The 18624-nt window shown below is 41.3% G+C and overlaps 1 protein-coding gene across 2 annotated transcripts; it reads right to left on the bottom strand.

Moving 5' to 3' along the window:
- Window positions 1-751: 751 nt before the first annotated feature.
- On the bottom strand, window positions 752-18624 carry LOC308196175 (cytosolic phospholipase A2 epsilon-like). Of its 2 annotated transcripts, XM_080594843.1 has the most exons (21): window positions 18471-18624; window positions 17741-17821; window positions 15468-15540; window positions 13794-13930; window positions 13286-13417; window positions 10970-11010; window positions 10238-10280; window positions 9761-9827; window positions 9399-9568; window positions 9170-9256; window positions 8118-8155; window positions 7703-7838; window positions 6819-6955; window positions 6162-6384; window positions 5354-5468; window positions 4836-4973; window positions 3942-4049; window positions 3051-3242; window positions 2383-2549; window positions 1820-2006; window positions 752-1297 (listed from the first exon to the last, which is right to left on the bottom strand). In XM_080594843.1, exons 1-21 carry the CDS (start codon window positions 18516-18518, stop codon window positions 1089-1091), a joined length of 2529 nt encoding a protein of 842 aa, XP_080450969.1. In that variant the 5' UTR covers window positions 18519-18624; the 3' UTR covers window positions 752-1088. The 2 variants fall into 2 exon arrangements, with proteins under 2 accessions (XP_080450969.1, XP_080450970.1); XM_080594844.1 differs by lacking the exon at window positions 3051-3242.

Below are 18624 nucleotides of genomic sequence, written 5' to 3'. Positions count from 1 at the left end.
ATATTACTTCTTTTGATGAAAGAGATCTATACAGACCTAGGAAATTTCTTTTAGAAAATGTCTTCTAGAAACTGAGAGGTTAGATGCTCCAGGAGAGACATAACTCATTCAGTCTGTGAAGTACTGTTGTGTTTTATGTTATTAATTCATCCTAAAGCATGGTTTACCTACAAATAACTTATTCAAAGTAGGTTAATTTGCATGTTAGGACAGAAATACACTTGCAGTCTCAGATTGCTATGAGTCTGTGATCTAGGTTTGCATATTTTTACACCTCATTAGGCTATTTCTCTCCTTTGCTGAGCTCATGACAGACCCAGCCAACAGTGAGGGCAGACAGAGCTGAAAAATTCAGGGGCCTGCACATACTTGCTTTCATTTTCATGGGGATTAAAGCCAGCAGAGTGTTATTCTGTTCAACTTGTACTTCTACTTGCTATGCTACCACCCCTCACACCAGGAGCAGGAAGGAGGGGGGCGTAGCCAAGAAGCAGGCAGAAAGTGCACAGAGAAGCTTGGTGGTCAAGCAGTAGAACCCTTCAGCAAACATTGTTTTGCTTTCTTCATTGATCTGGTACTCATAGCCCATGCCTCCTCTGCCTCTGTCCAAAGCCACCCTCAGGGGTGATGTGTGCCCTCAGGATGCTGTATGACATGTGCCTCTCTTTAGACACTTGTCTACCATGTGCCACAGACCTGGCCCACAGGCTGTTTCTGGCCTCACCACCACCTCACAAACACAAAGCACAAGTTGTGTTAATAAAATATGCCTTTAATGTGGTCTGCCCTGAACATGTTAGACTTAAGCATTTCGGATTTTTTCTCAAGGCTACTAGCACTATGCTCATGATCATCTCCGCAAATGCTTCCTCCTGATTCTCCATATTGTGCACCATGTAACAAACTGTTCTCCACATAGCTCAATTGCAATGAGTTGTTGCAGTGAAATTCTTTGGGAAATAAAGTGTCTGTTCAGTCTCCTCTTCATTTGAGCAGGAATTCCTTGAAGCCTGCTGGTTGATTGTAAGGGAGTCTCAGTCTTTCAGGGGGTCACAAAGGAGTACAAAAGCATCATCTCTTTTCTGCCATTATTTCCTCTTCTGTCTTTTCCTTTCCACTGCTGTGTGCAAGGCCTGCATAATGAGGTCCTCATTATTCAGGATGTTGTATTCACCCAGCTGAACCAGACGGTCATATGCCTTCTCAGTATATGTGACTGAATATGTTGAATAAGGGGAACAGCGGCCATAGAGATCAACTTTGCCATCCTCCATCTCTGACTCAGAGCGCTTCTGACCTAAGACAAAGAGGTGACAAATCACTGCTGAGAGATGGGAATTACACTGGTCATAAGAAAGCAAGCTCACAGAGCAGGGAAAGGAGATATCTCATCACAGAGTGAGTTCATAATAGAAATTGTTCTTGTGTGAATGTTTGTTTGTTTGTTTAATAACTCTTTTTCAAACTGACAGCTCAATCCCTGGCTCAAGTGGATATCATCTGCTTCATATGATGATGGCAGAAAAATGGTAATTATTGCTCTTACTTGGGTCTACACTGCAGTTCTGAGCTGTGCCTCTGCACATGTAGATATATCAATGCTAACTGCAAACTAACCAGCTTGGGGATTGAAACAGTGCAGCCAAGGCAGTAAATCTGTCTTGGGTTAAAAAAAAAAAAAAAAAAGTAACCTTAAGCAACAGAGAGGTTTGATTTATTGAAACGAACCAACTGTGAAGTTTAGGAGTTGGAGTATTAAACTCCTTTAATAGACTGACCGTAACATCAACCTATTTTTTTAACATGCTTGATTCCTTACCTGGTGCTTTGTATTTTTGGAAGGTATCGTTAATTAGTGGGAAAAATAACAGTATCGGTGCTCCTGGAGACTCAGTGCCTTCAAAGAGGTAACATTCCTTCAAGTTTTTCCTGTCTTCTTCACTCAAGTCCACCTTGGGAAATAGGATGCCCTGTTCTGAACAGTACTTGCAGGTCTGGTCCAGAGCCTGGATCAATGAACAGAGCAATACCAAGACTTAAAGAAGAAGATAGGCTCATAATTTCTTTGGCATCCGGTACCAAAGCGGACATTTTCCATGCTGGCTGTGAGAGAGCTCTAAAACCCCCATGGCAAAGCATTGTAAAAGCAGAGAGAAGGTATTTGTTTTCCCCGAGTTCTTAGCACAAAACAGTCATTTTGTACAAGAAAAACAAACGAGAATATGTACAAACTATAAATGGAGTATTACACTGCAGAATTAAGCTAAAAGTACTAGCAGTTAAGACTTCCAGTAGAAGCAATATAGAAAGCATCTAAGTGTTAAAAGATTCTAGATATGCAGTAGTTGAAGAAAAAATAGAGACTGCTTCAATTTATCTCACCAGTATCTGTGATCCTGCACTGTAATTTAAATGCAAGATGACATCCACCTTTCTCTCTGGTTTTAGAAGCGGCATGACGCTTGTATTGATGAAAAATCCTGTATCTACTAGAGACAAGTATTCTTCTGATTGTGTCAGCTGGTTGGGAAATGTGTCTAACACCGTATCTAAAAAGAAATATATATATTATTGTAAGTGCAGTAGGTCAAAACTGGTTAACCTGTTTTCTGCTCTTAGACCACAACTGCAGAGCCCTAACTGGTGACTGCCTTCTGGGAAGGGGGATTTGTCATATCCCTTCTCTTCTGCTTTCCCACCTCCAGCCACAGCTTTGGACCTGCATTAGCAACATCAAATGGAGGTGTTTCTTTTGCCTACCACCAAGTGTGTCATGTCTTCAACCAGAGGAAGCAAGGACCACCATCAGATCCTGGTGTCCCAACTTCACGAGATGTGTGCTGCTGGCAAATTCTTGGGGTGGAGCTCAACTGCACCAAGCTACATCCCAGTGTGCCACAAATGACTGACTTAATAGCGATTCTGCCCAAACATGGTCTCTAGCCATGAAGAATGGGTTTAATATCTAATCTGTCTTTTCATTTTTTTTTGTTTGCTAATTCTCTTCCCAGGCACAGAGGTCCTCCCCTGCTTTTCTCAGCTGTCTCCACCTTTCCATCTGCGGAAATGCTTGTTCTCCAGGTAGTCGTTATGCATCTGAAAGCCCTTCAGAAAGTTGTGCTCCTGGGCAACAGAGAAGCGGTCAGTGAGAGCGTCACGGATAATGCTGCTGAGGGGGCCAGCGGGGGTGAACAGGCGAGTCTTCAGCTCGTGGGGCTTCAGTGGTAGAAGAGGTTCTTCCTCTGCACAGTGAGAGACAGTTAAATTTTACCTGCCTAGAGCAAGGTAACCCCCCAGAATATCAAAAATAAGGAATAAAAATCAGTGTTTTCTTTATTTAAAAAGCCTGGGATGAAAAGACTTGATGAGCACTAATGACAAAGTAGAAAAAGAAAATGAAATGCTACTCCTGCCAGCAAATATCATTTCCTTACACAGTCCAGATTTGGATAGAAAACAAGACCCAGCATCAAGCAGCAATAAAAATCTGTACCAGATATCCTCATGGAAAGGACTGAAGGCAGGCTTTGGAAAAGCCTGTTTCCAAAATTTTGTACAAGAAAAGACAAGATAAACTTGTAAAACAAAAAACTGTTGTACTTGTTTGCATTACAGTAGCTCCTGCTTAAGGTAGTCAACATCCTTTTGCTTTATTAATAATCTACAGATCAATCTCATCAATTCCAAACATTTTACTCTTCTGCCAAATCAGTGTTTAGCCCTCAATGAGTACATACACAGGACTGGAGATTTTTTCTTTATGCTTCACCATATGAGACTTTGAAAATGATTCCTTTGGAAAGACAAAGTGACCTTTGAAGAAACATGTCAAAAAATGCCAAATATACAGTGTATGTTTCACATAGCAGATGGGTATGACAGTTTATCTAACATTAAATCTAACAATAAATGCACAGTAGGGAAGAAGTATGATAACTAACCTATATTGTCCATTTTGTCCTGGGTCCACCTGTGCCAGAAATCCTCTGATGAATGGGACAAATTCCAGATGTATAACACATTCAATGAAAATAAACTACTCCATATGCCTGTAAAAGAAAAGAGTTTTCTAACTCCAGCATTCTCACATCATAGATCTCAGAACTGTTATCGTGAGATAAAATTCACAAGGTTTATGCTTTTCTTTAGCTTGTTTTAAATAAATGCTGCATCATTTTAACTTGTCCGTTGTTTTTTAAGCTTTATTTTGGTACCCAAGTTTTGTCGTATGGACATATTTTATTTTAATAGATGGTTACATTTTTATGAATTCATGTGACTTAAGAAAAATGTATGCATTAGGCTAAAACAGCACAGTTTCTCCCTCACTCAAAGTCAAGTGGCCAGAGAAGACTGCATTTGAGCCACTGAATGTGTGGCCAAGGAAGGCTCTCTGGAGCAAGTGTGACCTAGCATGCTCAAACACATCATGATACAGTGAAGAACCTGCATGAAGACTCATGTAGACTGACAATAGGAAGCACACAAATTACTGGCTACCTGTGAAACAGGCAAGAGGCAACATGCTTGGAGCTGCTCTGGAGGTCACCCTTTTGCAGTGGATTCCCGGGGACCTGGATTTTATTATTGGACTGGAAGCAGTACTATATTGTTACTGAAAACTAGCTTTAAAAAGGCTGTCATTCAAAATTTTCTATTTTACAATAAACTGAATCCACTATACTAAGCATTAATTCATAATGAGATATATATTATCTCCAGTGAAACTACATTCCTGTCATGCACCTGTTCTTTATTTTGCCGCTTAGTTTACATAGCCCACAACTTAAAATAAATAAATAAATAAATCAGATGTTTTCAAGACAATAGCTTACCTTCTAAGAAGCAGATCCTGGATTCAGGGAGCTTCCTCATTAACCGACCCATGAAGAACTCACTGCCAAAATCCTCAGACTGAACAAAAACTCCATATTTTTGCAATCCTACCTCATAAGGGGTGAACTCTACCCATTCTGTGAAAAGGAATGCAAAGAAGAAAACAATGTTTGATTACAGCCCCTTAACTGTGGATAAAAAAGTTGTCAACATGGGAATGAAAGGATGTAAAAATGAAAATCATTTCTACAGTTCGTTCTAATATTTCAGACAAATAGCAAGGAGTTATAAGCATGATGACAATGAAAACCAGTGCACATGAAAAGTCTTTGGAATATTTTTGAGTCTGTTGTGTGGAAGGTCAAACTACCCAACCACAAGGACGTTATGCCAATATATACCAGATGAGGTTCTGGTCTTTAACAGAGAAGGGTTTTTTTAGTCTACCTAAAGAGACTGTCCTGGATTGACCAGTTTAAATATAAAGACAAATGGCTCTCAGAAATCTCGTAATTACCTTTGAAATCCAGAGTGCTATAGTTGTTCTTGACATTGACTGCAGTATAGATAGGCAAAGGGTTCTGACCACGATCAATGGCCCGTTGCTGATCAGACAGTTTATGGTTGTCCTTCTGTGATTCCAGAGATACGGTTATATTGAGACAAAAATTAGCAGAAGACTGTTTTCTCCGGATCTAAACTTGTAGGGCAATAAAAGCCCTGCCTCTAATATATTACATGTGCTGGAGTTAAATTCTGAGATGTTCTGTATTTTCCAAAATTCCTGAGTGAGCACTGTTACCGAAATATCTGCAGGTCCTGGAGTGCCAGATTATTTGATGACCATTAGGATGAAAGTGGAAGGAAATGCTCGAGAGCAGAAAGCAATACTCAAGGCATAAAGCCACTTAATGTGTTATGCTACAAGTGTACGTAAGACTTCTCACACATACTTCAAAAGTTTGCAGGTCCATTTGTTAATACCTTACATGGGCATTAAGATACTGTCTGTAATTTTGCTATTTCTAAACAAAATATTTACAAGAATACGCCAACAAATCTTAAGGTATTTTTTTTCAAAATGTTAATTTTGCAGTTCTCTCAGAAAAAGATATTCAAAATATCAAAGCAAGAATGCTGTTTTCCACCATGGATGGATAGCTAAAAGAGTGCCACCAAATGTTTTGAAAATATCTGGGTGCTTGCATACGCACCATTTTGTAACAAATGACTTTTCTCAGAACAAATAAGAAAACATCATCTCTAGAAATTAATTTTCAGAAAAATGTAAACCAATGTAAACTCTGCTTTATGACATACTGTACCCCATCATGCAACAAAGATTCCAGGACAAGCCCCCAGAGATCTATAAAAGATGTTTTGCGGCCCTCTCTTTTCCGTTGGCACAGCTGCTTTTTGTAATACTTCAAATACTCCAAGGAAAGGGAACTTATTTTGCATTTTGTCATATGTTTTCGAGCCTCGCTTATTTGCTTATCGAGATCCTTTTGTGACCAGTCAGCATCTCTGTACAAGTTTGACATGGTCCTAGGAAGAAGAAATATACATTGGAGAGGAAAAAACAAACAAACAAACAAGGTTTGATTAAGCAGCTAATAGCTAAATTTCATGCTTCTATTTTAAGATCTTTTTAAGTTCTATTTTAAGCAAAGGCTTCCACTCTGTAGTTGTGTGCTCCCCAAGAAATTATTGCTATCTCTTTTAAAAGTCACAATCAGTATCTCTGTCAAAATGACTTGAGCAATTTTCCATGAGTTGTTTTTAGACAAACACTAATTTTCAAGCTGTTGTAAATTATGTGACTTTCCCCCATGAAAAGATTTTAATCTGTCATTGGAAGAACTAAAAACAGGGTAACTGAGCAGGTATCATAAGTGGACCACCGCTGTCAGCCCTGGCCTACCTCAGTGCATCAGTGTCTAGAGGAAGAAGGCCATGAGGAGCTGCCCAGTCCCACCTACCAAGTTGTACCAGACAAGCCAGTTAGGTATGTGGCACAGTCCAGGATGTGGAGTTTCTTGAGCCCCCGAAGACTGCCGTACAGTGCGGTCAAAGATCTCATCCCTCCTCCTGTAGTCATGATGGCAACCACTGGGGTCTGAGCAACACATGAACAGAAAGGGCTGGTGTCAGGCAGCGGTCTGCAGCCGGACTGGGAGCTGCGTGCCCTGCCCTCGGCAGAGACCTCCTGTTATGGATAGCCTGATGCCATCACAAACACCCAGTTACAAATAGCCTTCTAACTGATTTCTACTGAAACATAAAATACGATTTATTTTATAAAGGATGACAGGAATAAAAATAATTACATTTTTTACTCGGATAATTGACACTTGTCTCTAATGCATTTAACACTTGCTTGGTACAAAACAAAAGAAAATGCATTAATTCAAAACAAAAGTCGCAAAAGAGAGAAAGCATCAGTTGTAAATCGGGAATTAAAAAGAAATCTCACAGGCCAAAGAGAGGTTGACGGGAAATTTCAAGCATAGGTTGATGGTAAATTTTAAGCTAGAAATTGTAACTCATTGTCAAGGAAAACAGCACTGGAAGAAAAAGCAATACACCTGGACTGGAACAGTGACATAGCAAAGGAGAAAATCAGAGTAAACCAAAGTAAGCTGCATTATTTGGACCCTTCATTGCCATGGCAGTGAGAAGCAATCAAGAGAGGGGAGTGCAGATTTTGCAACTTATCCAGGTTAGGTCTAATGCAGAAAAAAAAGCTTTGACCCTTGGTGCCTCTGAGCCACCCAAGCTACTAATATAATGAATATTCAATATCAAACTAGGTGTTCCCACTGCAAGGCATTCATTAGATGTTTTGAATGTTCACCACACAGACCTCATGGTCCAGCAAATCCTGTTCCAGATGCAGGACGTTCTTCAGAGCAGCAGCAACACACTTCTGCCTTTTGCACAGAAACTCTTTCTCCTGCACGCAGAGGTCAAACCCTAAGCGCACGTCAAGGTGGTCTGGGCTGGAGCACAGACAGGAAAAAAGCATATTGAATTTTATTACTGCCAGACAATCTCATAATCTCTAATACAAATAAATCTACTAAATTCACAAAGTACTGCATTTACAAGAAGATTCTTTCCTACACTCAAATAGGTACTCAGTGCCACATGAAATAATAATTGAAAGAGGAACTGCTAAATTTCCAGGCAGTTATTTTTTAAAAAAAAAAAAGAAGAAGAAGAAGGGAAGACATTCCTACAGATAAATTCAGAGAAACCTGCTGTCTGAAGTCTCTTACCAGTCTTCTGTCTTCGCATGTAAATCAAATCCTTTATCCTGGAAAGCAAGAATGCAAACAATGTAAGTGTAATAATCTGCTTCAGCACTCCTCCCTGCTACCTCAAAAAGAGTTTTATCTTGTGCTGTCTTAGCGATGCAGATACAAATCAGGTGCTCTGAATAATTCAGCAGGGTATATGAATTGACTGCAATGTGTCAGGGATTTTGTTCAGTAGTTCCCAAAATTTTGTAGTGAATGTAAGATCTGAGGCCAACTGCTGTTTACAGAGGAAAGTAATGATAATTTACACCTTACAGCCCCCTGCCAACATTACTTCTTCTGGGCTATCAAGAGGCAAACAGTCAGGTTACAGCCACACTAGTTTTATACAGCAGCATTTATTCCTCCTTTTCTGCAGTTTATGCCCTACAAAAGCTGTGTTCCTTTGATTCTAAATGGATTTTCTGTAAGTATGGATCTAAAACTGCTTTGCAAAGCACGGTCAGCATGAGCAAGAGACTGTTGCTACCTCCGTTAGTTCAGGTACCCCACACGTGTGAGAAGAGGAAAAGCAGATTATCCAAATTTAGCATGAAGTAAGGTCAGGATGGAGTAACAACATCCTCTGTATTCCCACATCCATTCAAAGAGAACAAGACACAGCCTGGCATTATTACCCAAAGACCCACCAGTACTCAATTGTGGCATTGTTTTTCGCATGCTTTCATCCCTGAAAATACCCTGGTAATCACCAGAGCATTTCAAAATGATCAAATGGGTCAGGAGCTCCCAGTTTCCTCAGGTAGAAACTGAGGCCTCTGCTCTGCAGACCTTGCTTGCCTGATTCCCATTACCCACACCAGTGCTGAGAGGGTGGGACTCCCAGTCCCATGCAGAGTCACCAGGCTGTCCTGCAGTGAGACCAGTCTTCCCAATGGTAGGGAGATGCCCTGGCAAGGACAGGGAAGAGCTGGAATAGACCCCTGCAGGTGGAGCTCCAAGGGACTGTTCACTGGGGGTGCAGACTTCCAGGCTCAGGCTCCTCAACCCTCAAACAAGCAGGCACTCACCTCTGCTAAGATCATGCTTTTTCCACTTGGAAGGGAATGAAGTTCCATGTTTGGAAAGGCTGATTTTGTACCACACAAACGAGAGTGCTGAAAAGATATAAATATATCCAAGTTTATAATATAAAGCAACGTTACTCTCTTTACACAGAAGCAAATGAATGTTACTATTTATGGTGCATGTTATTCTACATGCCACTGCTATGCTTTATGAAGTCCAGTAATAACATACGTAGGAGGGAGGTGGTTTCTTCCCTGGCAGCGTAACATCCAGCATTGGCTGCTTGTATTTGGCATAGTGGAATTTGGCAGGATAGGGGGAACCGAAGACTAGATCAGGTCCCAGCCTAATGCCTTGGGTGCCCTCGTATGAGCCTTGCACCTTGAAGGAGAATTCTTTCTCTAGGGAAGTGACACAAAAGCAGACACAGCAGTTTTGTTATCAAAACCAGTAACACAAATCCTTACAACACCTAACACAAGGCTGTTCTCATCTTTTGATTTGATTTTTTTTTCAGTCTTACAATAAGCCATTTGCCTTCATAACATTAGCATGTCATGATTTAAAAACAGCTGATGGAAAAGTAACCTCACTTGATTTCCTCGCCTTTTTCTTCTTCTTCTCCGTCACCTGAACTTCCAGGCAGCAGACTTTGCGAGACTGTAAGAAATATGAGCAACAAAATACTTCACCGACAGGGAATTTTCCAGTTTGAGATTCTGCTTCCCAGTCCAAGCTCATACTGATGATGATACAAATGCTACATAGGCAGTGCAGTGTCCCAAATAAAACATTTTTCTAAACCACAACCTTGATTTCAAATGCTGGCTGGAATAGCAATCTCTGAGAAATCAGACACAGGGCAAGGCTGGCAGTGGTGGTGTGGAGGAAGAGGGCTTGCAGAAGGGAGAAGGTAAGGATATGTACCATGAGGCAGATGACGATGAGGGAAATCACCACCTTTCAGCACCAGCTTTGTTATGTCAAAGGGTACGTTGGCCTGATGACTGTGAGTCAAGTGAAACAAGTGTGGCAACAGGACAAGAAAGATGACGAAACATGACACTCACCACTAGTACTCCATTAGTAATGATGGTTTCAGGAGGGCCTGAACTAGGAAACAGAAAGAAAAACACATTTTTAATAACTCAGTATAATTACAGTTTAATTTATGAGCCACACCCTTCTTCTCATTTTCTTCTTGCTTATTTTTAGCTGTGTATTGGATCTGAAAGAAAAAAATCCAGGAGACTTGTGGCACAAGTTTCCTCACTGTGCCGTCAATGCACAGTTATTGTACCAGCTAGTCCAGTCCTGGGGCTGAGCAAACAAAAAAGGGTACTGCAGGGCCAAACTGTGCGGTGACTTTACGCTAAGCCCCAAGATGAGCCTGCAGATAGTTTTGCTGAATCCTGTTTTTGAAGAATTGCAATTTGTCTGAGATCAAAAATCCACTGATTATTCCATGTTCTGTTATGCTTTGAATAGAGGCAAATCTCCCTACAAATCTCAAAGGAACACATTACAGAACAGCAGTCCCACTATTCTGCTCTTAAATAATATTCATTGAAGTAGGCAAAGAAAAGATTTTAGGGTACTCTCCCTGCCTGCCTGAAGTTCATGGAAGGTCACCTGGCATGCACCAGTTTGTCAGCTCATACCACAGATTCCATGGGAAACCTTGTTAGTCATCAGCATCATCAAGGAATGATGCACTTCGGGCAATTATGCTAGATTAATCCGTGCCTTGGAATTGCTTTTTCCTTTTGCTACAGATTATGTTGCATTTCATGTTTACTCACATGTTATCCAATGCAAATCCCACCTCTAGTTCCTCTTTTCTCTGGAAAATAAAGAAAGGAAAAAGCATTTGGCACTGGTCTACTGGCACTTCTCATAATACAAGTCTCATTCTTATAATGTAGGCAAATACATTGTTCATGACTAGCAGAGCATTTAAAAAATGGGCATATACCACCTCTGGCCTGTCTGTCTTGAGCCTCAGGATTCTTTATAGCTGCTGTCTCTCACCAAGTCTGCCAGCAGGGAGAAAGAGGGTTTGCTGAGGTGAGCAGCCAAACCCTTCTGGTGCAAGGAGGGAAAATGGAGGCATGCAAAGCAGTTGTGGAAGAGGACAACCACTTTGGTAATACGTTGAGGGCACTGGGGCAAAGGTAAATCTAACATTAAGGTTTCCTCTGTGGGTGGGAGAGAAGGGCATAATTCCTCAGTAGAAGGCGGCGCTGAAGAGAGGAAAGCATAAGTGGGGACAGAAGGGATGACCAACAGAGAAACAAGATCATGCTGTAGGTTACTTATCTGCTCAAAGAGGGCAAGAATACTTACTACATTGAAGGCATCAAAAAGTTCTTAATATAGTGTGGTGGTTTTTCCCTGCTGGACAGCTAAACTCCACCACAACTGTTCTGTGGTTTCATAACACTATATATAGGGAAAAAATGTTATGAAGGCCTGAAGATCATGAATTCTAACTCTTGTAGCTGTGCAAGTGCAGTAATGAAAGGTTTGGATATGGCATCTGTAATCACCTAGACTATAATGAGCTAGATTACAACCAGCAGAATATTTCTATTTCCATCAAGGGCTAGTGGAAGTCCATGCACTACTCCTCTCATATTTTGCAAAGAAAGAAATGTTCAAATAAGGCATTTAGAGATAATGAAGTGCAAAGCAGAGTTTGGATGTGTGTAGATAAGATCAACTGGATGGTGCATGACAGATGTACAAAAGACTAAAAGGGAAGTGGAAAAGGAGAGAGACTGGCCGAACACACAGGGAGATGGGATGCACCTTTTCATCTGTTAACCTCTGGTTGCTCAATCCTGATATTTGGTTACTCAAGTGTGACACTTGCTGGTGTCCCTGGACAACGAAGCCTGCCTGACAAGTGTGATGTTCAGTGAAGATACTGAATTGAGCAAGGTGGGGGTAGATCACCCTCTGGCCAAAGCAAGTTCAGAAACAGGCCCATTGCAACTGGCAGATGAACAATCAACAGCAGAGACTCACAAAACACTTAATTGGCCTTCCTGGTATCAGACAGTACCACTCCCATGGTTAACATGTGGGCTGGCTGGATGTGAAGTGCTGATATCCAAGGTTGCACATATAGATGCAACAGCTGATGCCTTGCATGTGGATCAGCTTGGTGCAGAGCACAGCACCAGTGATCCCACACAGAGAAAGCATCCATCTTCCTCATGCTTTCCACCCAGGGCATGGGGTGTTCCTCACAGCAAAAAACATCCCTTCGTGCACAAAGGTGCCCAGCAGGGACCCCTACCTAAGAGAGGCAGCAGGACTTTACTTCAGTACTCATTAATAACTATTGTTATTTTGATCTCCCTGGGAAACACTGAAAGCACATGAAGATTCTCCACAGAGATGTGCAGTGAACATTCAAATCTCTCAGCACCTCAGCTTTGGTGGTGGAAGTGCCGCTTGCACTGGGTCAAGGTCCCAACACCCAGCCTTCTGATAAGATGGCCATCCCCTGCCACCATGCAGTGCATCCTGCCCTTTCAGCATGTCCTAAGTGGCTGTACAACACTGGCCCCAAAGTTTCAAACACAACTTTCAGAACCTCCCTGAACACTCAGGAGGAACACAGGAACATTTCTTGTTGCAAAGCTGAGTGACGTGACTTGGACACCTTATTTAAACACCCACGCCACTGCCTGTAATTAGCAACAAGTCTGGTTCGACATTCGGTTCCAATCACAGAGCTATAACTTCCTAATTAGTAGGTTAAGTAACAAGTTATGACAAAAGCATCATGTGACTGTTATTGGTGTGGACACACTCCTGCAGGACCCTCAGCGGGGGTAGGCTCAACAAGGTGGTAATTTTGCAGAGACATTTACAGTTTGTTAGCTTCTTTGGTCAAATACATCCACACCAAACTTCAGTGTGCCTACAGATGCAGGAGTGAAGAGGTTTTCCCAAGTCAGAGTGGAAAAACTACTCCCTTTTATGTGACAGGGAAATCCATACGCAAGATGGAAAAAAGAAAGACGTTGCAAATAACATTTCAGACAGTAAAGCAGGCAAAAGAAATTTTTTTGTCAACCAATTCCATATCCTATTTCAGAACTCACCTGTGAATCACACTTGAAGTGCATGAAGACTTGTTTTCCCAGGGAAAGTTTGGCTATATCGAAATACACTGTGAAGAGGTGATCGTCTTGAGTAACTACATCCTTATCATACAGCCCCAGCTCCAGCACATTCTGGGAAGAGAAGCACATTATAAATGTGACCGGAGTCATTTAAAGCAGTGGATCCTTTTTTTATTTGGTTTCTGTGTTGAATGAGAGGAAGTAAAGAAAGAGAAGGAAAGGAAGGAGGAAATGAACTCCATGCAAGTCTGCCTACAAGGAGGCATGAGGAGAAATTAGACATCTCAAAGGTTATATTCTACCCATGGCTAAATGATACACTTGTCTTTCATGGCATGGAAAACATCATAAGGGTAAGCGTTATTCTCACATTTTTCTGCATATTTCTTTGCCTCACAGGAAAATTACATATGTCCGCTTTGCAAAAGGACGAAACCTGGCAGTTGTTCCCTAGATCACAGTTAACAGTGAAGTCCCAGCTCAGTACCTTGACCTGACCCTGGATTCTGAAGTAGAAGGTTTCATTCCAAACTGGATCTTTGCAATTCTGGATGGCTTTAGTCTGAAATTTCTCAGCTGAAGCAGTTGGCAGCCACAGGCTCACGTAGCAATCAGTCTGGCTTACTGTATGTTAAAAAACACAAGCACATCTAAAGTCAGAATTTGCTCTAGAAGAATAAATGACTTGAACATGAAGTTTTGCTTTCAAAGAGAGACACTGTGATACATGATGTCATATTTGTCCAACATAAATGTTATGATTTAGGTAATAAGGATGGAGAAAAAAGACATGGAAAGGGACATGATTATTCTCATTAATAAATGATATTAAAATATAATAAATGCATTAAACCAAAGGTTTTTCTCCTTCTATGTCATCAGTCAGATTAGCCCACTATAAAAAAAAAAAAAAAAAAAGAGTCTGTGGCACCCCATACCATCACATGGACTGCCAGTTTGCTTATTGTATATCTTTCAAATCTGGGAGCCAGTTTCAGCTCTTGCAAAAGGGACAGACAGCTCTGGTAGAACCAGTGAGCTGGACTGTGAAGCAGGGATCCAGAGAACAAATAAACACTGAGGTTTCTCTTGAATATTAGCACTGCAGAAATGCAGAAAAGCAGACTTCAGATACAAGTACTTGCCTTGAAAGAAGCTAAATTGCATTGTCAGTTTATTAACATATAGAAGTTGCTAATCAGCAACACCATGGTGACTTTGTCAGAAGGTTTGGAAGGAAATTAGATGTGATATTAGAGATGTAGGGTACTTGCGTCAAGTGCCAGATTTGTTGTAATTAGTAACAAATTGCAAGGTCAAAGCTGTAATAATATATCACGATGACAGATGGGAATTGTGTAGCAAGTGAGAAATACATCCCAATACATTAACCAACATGGCCGAGGGACACTTGGACAAATGAATAGGAAGGAGGGTAAAATAAACTATGAAGAGTTTATAGCAGAGGGTAGTTTTCCAAGCTTTTCCTCCAAGTAGTAATTCAGGTCAGCCATATCGCCCTGTGCCTGGAAGGGTTAAGGAAACAAAGTGCTTCTATTTCAGTCAGATATAACTTAAAAAAAAAATGCTTCTTGATTTTTGCTTAAGGAAACCTATAACCTTCTATTACATTTCAGCTGCAGGCCATCAGAAGTGGACCTACAAATAGTAACAACACCTAACAGTGTTTAATCTGCAAAAGCTGGTACTCAGGGAATCAGGGTGTGGTACTTTGGATTAGCTGCCCTTTAGAAGCTTTAAGTACAGGCTAACTTTGAGATAATACTACTCCACTTTCAGTGTTCCGTTATTCCAACCAGTTTGTGTATTCTGTTTGATGAATATACTCCAGAGGAAAACGTATGAGATCATGCTGCATTTCTTGCTTCTAACAGACTAGAGTAGCTGCTTTCCCTGTTCTCTTTAGGGATGCAGAGAAATATGTGCACTAGGTACAGCTGTGACCTTACACAATCATCTCTGCACAGAATGGGGCTAATGCAAAGAAGAGCAACACGCTGTGTTCATTGCTGGGACAAGCATGCCAGTAGGGGACTTTTGCTATCCAAGAAAAAATCTAGAAAGCCCTTTTTCCTGGAGCAGGACTAGCTCGTGCTCCATGAAGGTTAGGGGGACCATAGAGAGTACTACAAATACTTACAGACATCTGCCTGGTGGATATTTCTTGCTCTTATGACTCTTACAGTCAGTAAGTAACATGGAGATGATTGTGTCTGCAAGAAAAATATAAAATCACACACAAAAGACTAGAATGAATCCTAAAAGTAAATAGCATATTTAGGAGTTAGAAATGATTAAAAGAGACAAACACCCAAATCATCAACAGTTTACTTGAATTTTCTGGGTAATTTAGAAATGGTCAGCACAATGGTTTTTCTACTGTTATCTAAATCATATACTAGGCTGAAAGGTTTCTCTTCTGTTATAGCATAGAATGCAGATTTAAATAATTACAGTGAATTCCTTTGCTTTCTAACTAAAATCCGTCTACACAAAGTGGTATGATTTAGATTCAGTTTGGGAGATATTTTGAATTTCAAAGGTAGAAAATGAAAAGCTGCTTTGGGCTTTTTGCAAGTGATAAAATTATCATTGTGGGAATCAGCTCCCATCCAGCTATTACACAAATCTGGACTCCTGGGTTACAGAATATGATTTTCTCATATTCCTGCTCTTTAAACATACAGTACTCCTAGTACTGTATCAGTATTCATAGGCTTGATGGAATATATGCCCATGTGGTGTCTCTCATAATGTTTAGCCCCAGCTACAGCTGGGGCTAACAAATATATGTTGTCCATACTGGGAGCAGTTAACAAGTAGGTTAGCGAAGAACAAGGTAAAAGTAACCTTCATGTAACCAAAGCATTCAGTCCTAGGAAAAGCCACAACATCATCGGTGCTGTTCAGCTGCATTGCCATTGGCTGTGTGCACAAATCAAGGATGTCAAACCCCAGCTGAGGATCCAAACAGCAGCTCTGGATACAACCATCCACTTGCATTCATGTCTAAAACCTAATTCTAAAGGTACAGAAATGAGGGAGCTACAGGTGGAATAGGTTCATAACATAGCCAAAAAGTACAGTAATTACCAAAAGGTGAGGGCACTGTGCAAGCCCTTGATGCTCAGTGAGGACAGAGCAAAGGTGAAGGAAACTGAAAGCAGATATTTAAGAATACGGCCTGTACTATCTGTATTTTTCTGCTTAGTCAATTTTTACTTTCCTTTACTCTCTTTGCAGCTTTATAAGAATTGCTGACCTTGTTTTTGCTATATAAAGCTACTTTACAAAGCTGCCTGTAAACTGTTGAAAAGCAGGCAAGTGTGGGTTGCCACTGCAAAGCGGGGAGCACAGAGCCCCTCAGGGGAGCTGGGCTGCCAGGGATGCCAGGCAAGGGGCCACAGTCTGGAATGACGAAGAGGAGTGAGGAAGGGCAGGTGTTGTCAGTGGCTGGCTTTGGAGAAGACATTCTCCTGGAAGGGCTCAACTCTGTTTCAGGAACTGGGTTCCCTGGAGTAACCCTCGTGGCCTGTGCTGTTGCAAAAGCAGCAGAGAGGGAGAACAGATTGAGGCAAGTGCTCAGGCACGTGGACATACCCTGCCATAACCAGCTAACCTTGGCTTAGACATGACAGAGGTATAGATCATGAATGGATGAAATTCCATTGGCAGCAGAAAGGATTGGTTGTTCCTTAAACTGTAAGCCCAACACTCGCTGCTCTGCATCTTAACTCAGCTCTGTTCCTAATTACTATTCTAATAACTATTATTCCTTAGACACGGTTCCTAATTATTATTAAATGGCAGTAAACTAGAGAGAAAAATCTCAAAAATCTCTTTAAGCACATCTGGTCCTATGATTTCTAGGAGGAAAGATTTCACATAACATGCCTGAAGTCTCCTGGAAAACTTCCTAGCTGGGATTAATTTTTTTTTTCTTTTCTTTTTTCTTTTTTTTTTTGGAGAGGCCAGAAGTAAGATTAATCCAGGAAATCAGGTGTTAAAAAGCCTCTTCAGGATTGTGACATGCTCTTTGTGGGAGCAAGTGGTTTGATTTTACAGTTATTGCTACCTACTCTGGCAGTAAATTTGTCCTTATGCTTTGGCAAGACATATGGAGCAGAAAGCCTAATCAAACCCATCCTTGTAAAATTATTAAACTTATTCAAACAGGATTAATTTTTCCTTTGCCAAGGATAGAAAACAACAGCAGGACTTGAACGTGAAGCAAGACTGCGTAAGCAAAGTGATCAAATGATAAGCTGGATGGTGTTTTGTGGAGGCAGCTGGATGGGTTATGAGACCTAATTACTGTTCAGCAGACACTGAAACCTATCTCTTCTCACCCAGGCTCCACCCAGCAGAAAAGTCTCTTCTACGGTTTTCTTTTAAAATTCTCCTTTATGGTACCTTTGTAGCCAAAGTCCACTGCTCCCCATCAGGATTCAGCCGCATAATTCCTTCTAGTGCACCAGTTTGGGTGATCAGCTCCTGCAACAGGAAGGGCCAACGTTACCCCTGGAAAAACCATCCTGTCTCTTATCAGCAATCCTCATTAGGAATTCACAACTGCAGAGCAATGGAGGGGAGCCCACGGTCGGTGCTGCCCACGGGGCCTCAGCAGGTAAAGATCCTTCCAGCTGTGCCCAGTGTCGCTGCCTGCGCTGTGCTTGCCCCACCAAGGCTGGGCAGAGGCGTAGCAGCCAAGCAAGGTCCACCCTTTGTGTGACACACCGGCAAGGACGACTGTTCCTAGCTCTGACTGTTAAAGGAACAGCAAACCTGCCTCTAGAAACACACCCTGTAATTAATTCTTCACCTTAAAGTGCATCTCTATGCTACTCAATACTTTTTTCTAAGGTTGCATACGGCACATTTCTGAAATGAAGAAAACCCCAACATATACAAAATACTCCTTTAGTAATCAAACTCTTACTCCCCAAGCAGTTTTCCCTTTCTTTCCATGTCTTGTTCTCATTTTTAATTTCCATAATGAGTTCTTGAAACACTGACTTTCTTATTCCTGTGCAGAGTCACTTACAGTCATTAATAGGTCAAGAAAGCAGTCCCGTCCGTGCACGATGTGCAGCATAACCTGCTGAGGTCCCAGACGCCTCGTTTTGCTCTGCACCCTTCTTACCTGAGACAAAACACCACCTGGCTCCATTGTGGCCGCTGTTACATACATGTCCAGCGTTATCTCTGGCAATGCAGCTTCACATCTCCCAGCTTCCAGAGGCACCAATAGTTTAAATGTCTCAAATGCAGGTGAGCAACTATTTTATAAACTGACT

Source organism: Anser brachyrhynchus, assembly GCF_964034855.1.
Source record: "Anser brachyrhynchus genome assembly, chromosome: 5".
Classification (NCBI taxonomy): Eukaryota; Metazoa; Chordata; class Aves; order Anseriformes; family Anatidae; genus Anser; species Anser brachyrhynchus.
The sequence above is the reverse complement of the archived record's forward strand: the minus strand, read 5'-3'. Positions and strand labels throughout refer to the sequence as shown.

Excerpts from the sequence above, each read along its gene's own strand:
- LOC308196175 (XM_080594843.1), bottom strand. The coding sequence starts at position 18,518 with ATGTATGTAACAGCGGCCACAATGGAGCCAGGTGGTGTTTTGTCTCAG. Across the intron at positions 17,822-18,470 it reads CAGGTGGTGTTTTGTCTCAG|GAGCTGATCACCCAAACTGG; the intron begins GTAAGAAGGGTG and ends TTCCTGTTGCAG. Across the intron at positions 10,281-10,969 it reads GGATTTGCATTGGATAACAT|TTCAGGCCCTCCTGAAACCA; the intron begins GTGAGTAAACAT and ends TCTGTTTCCTAG.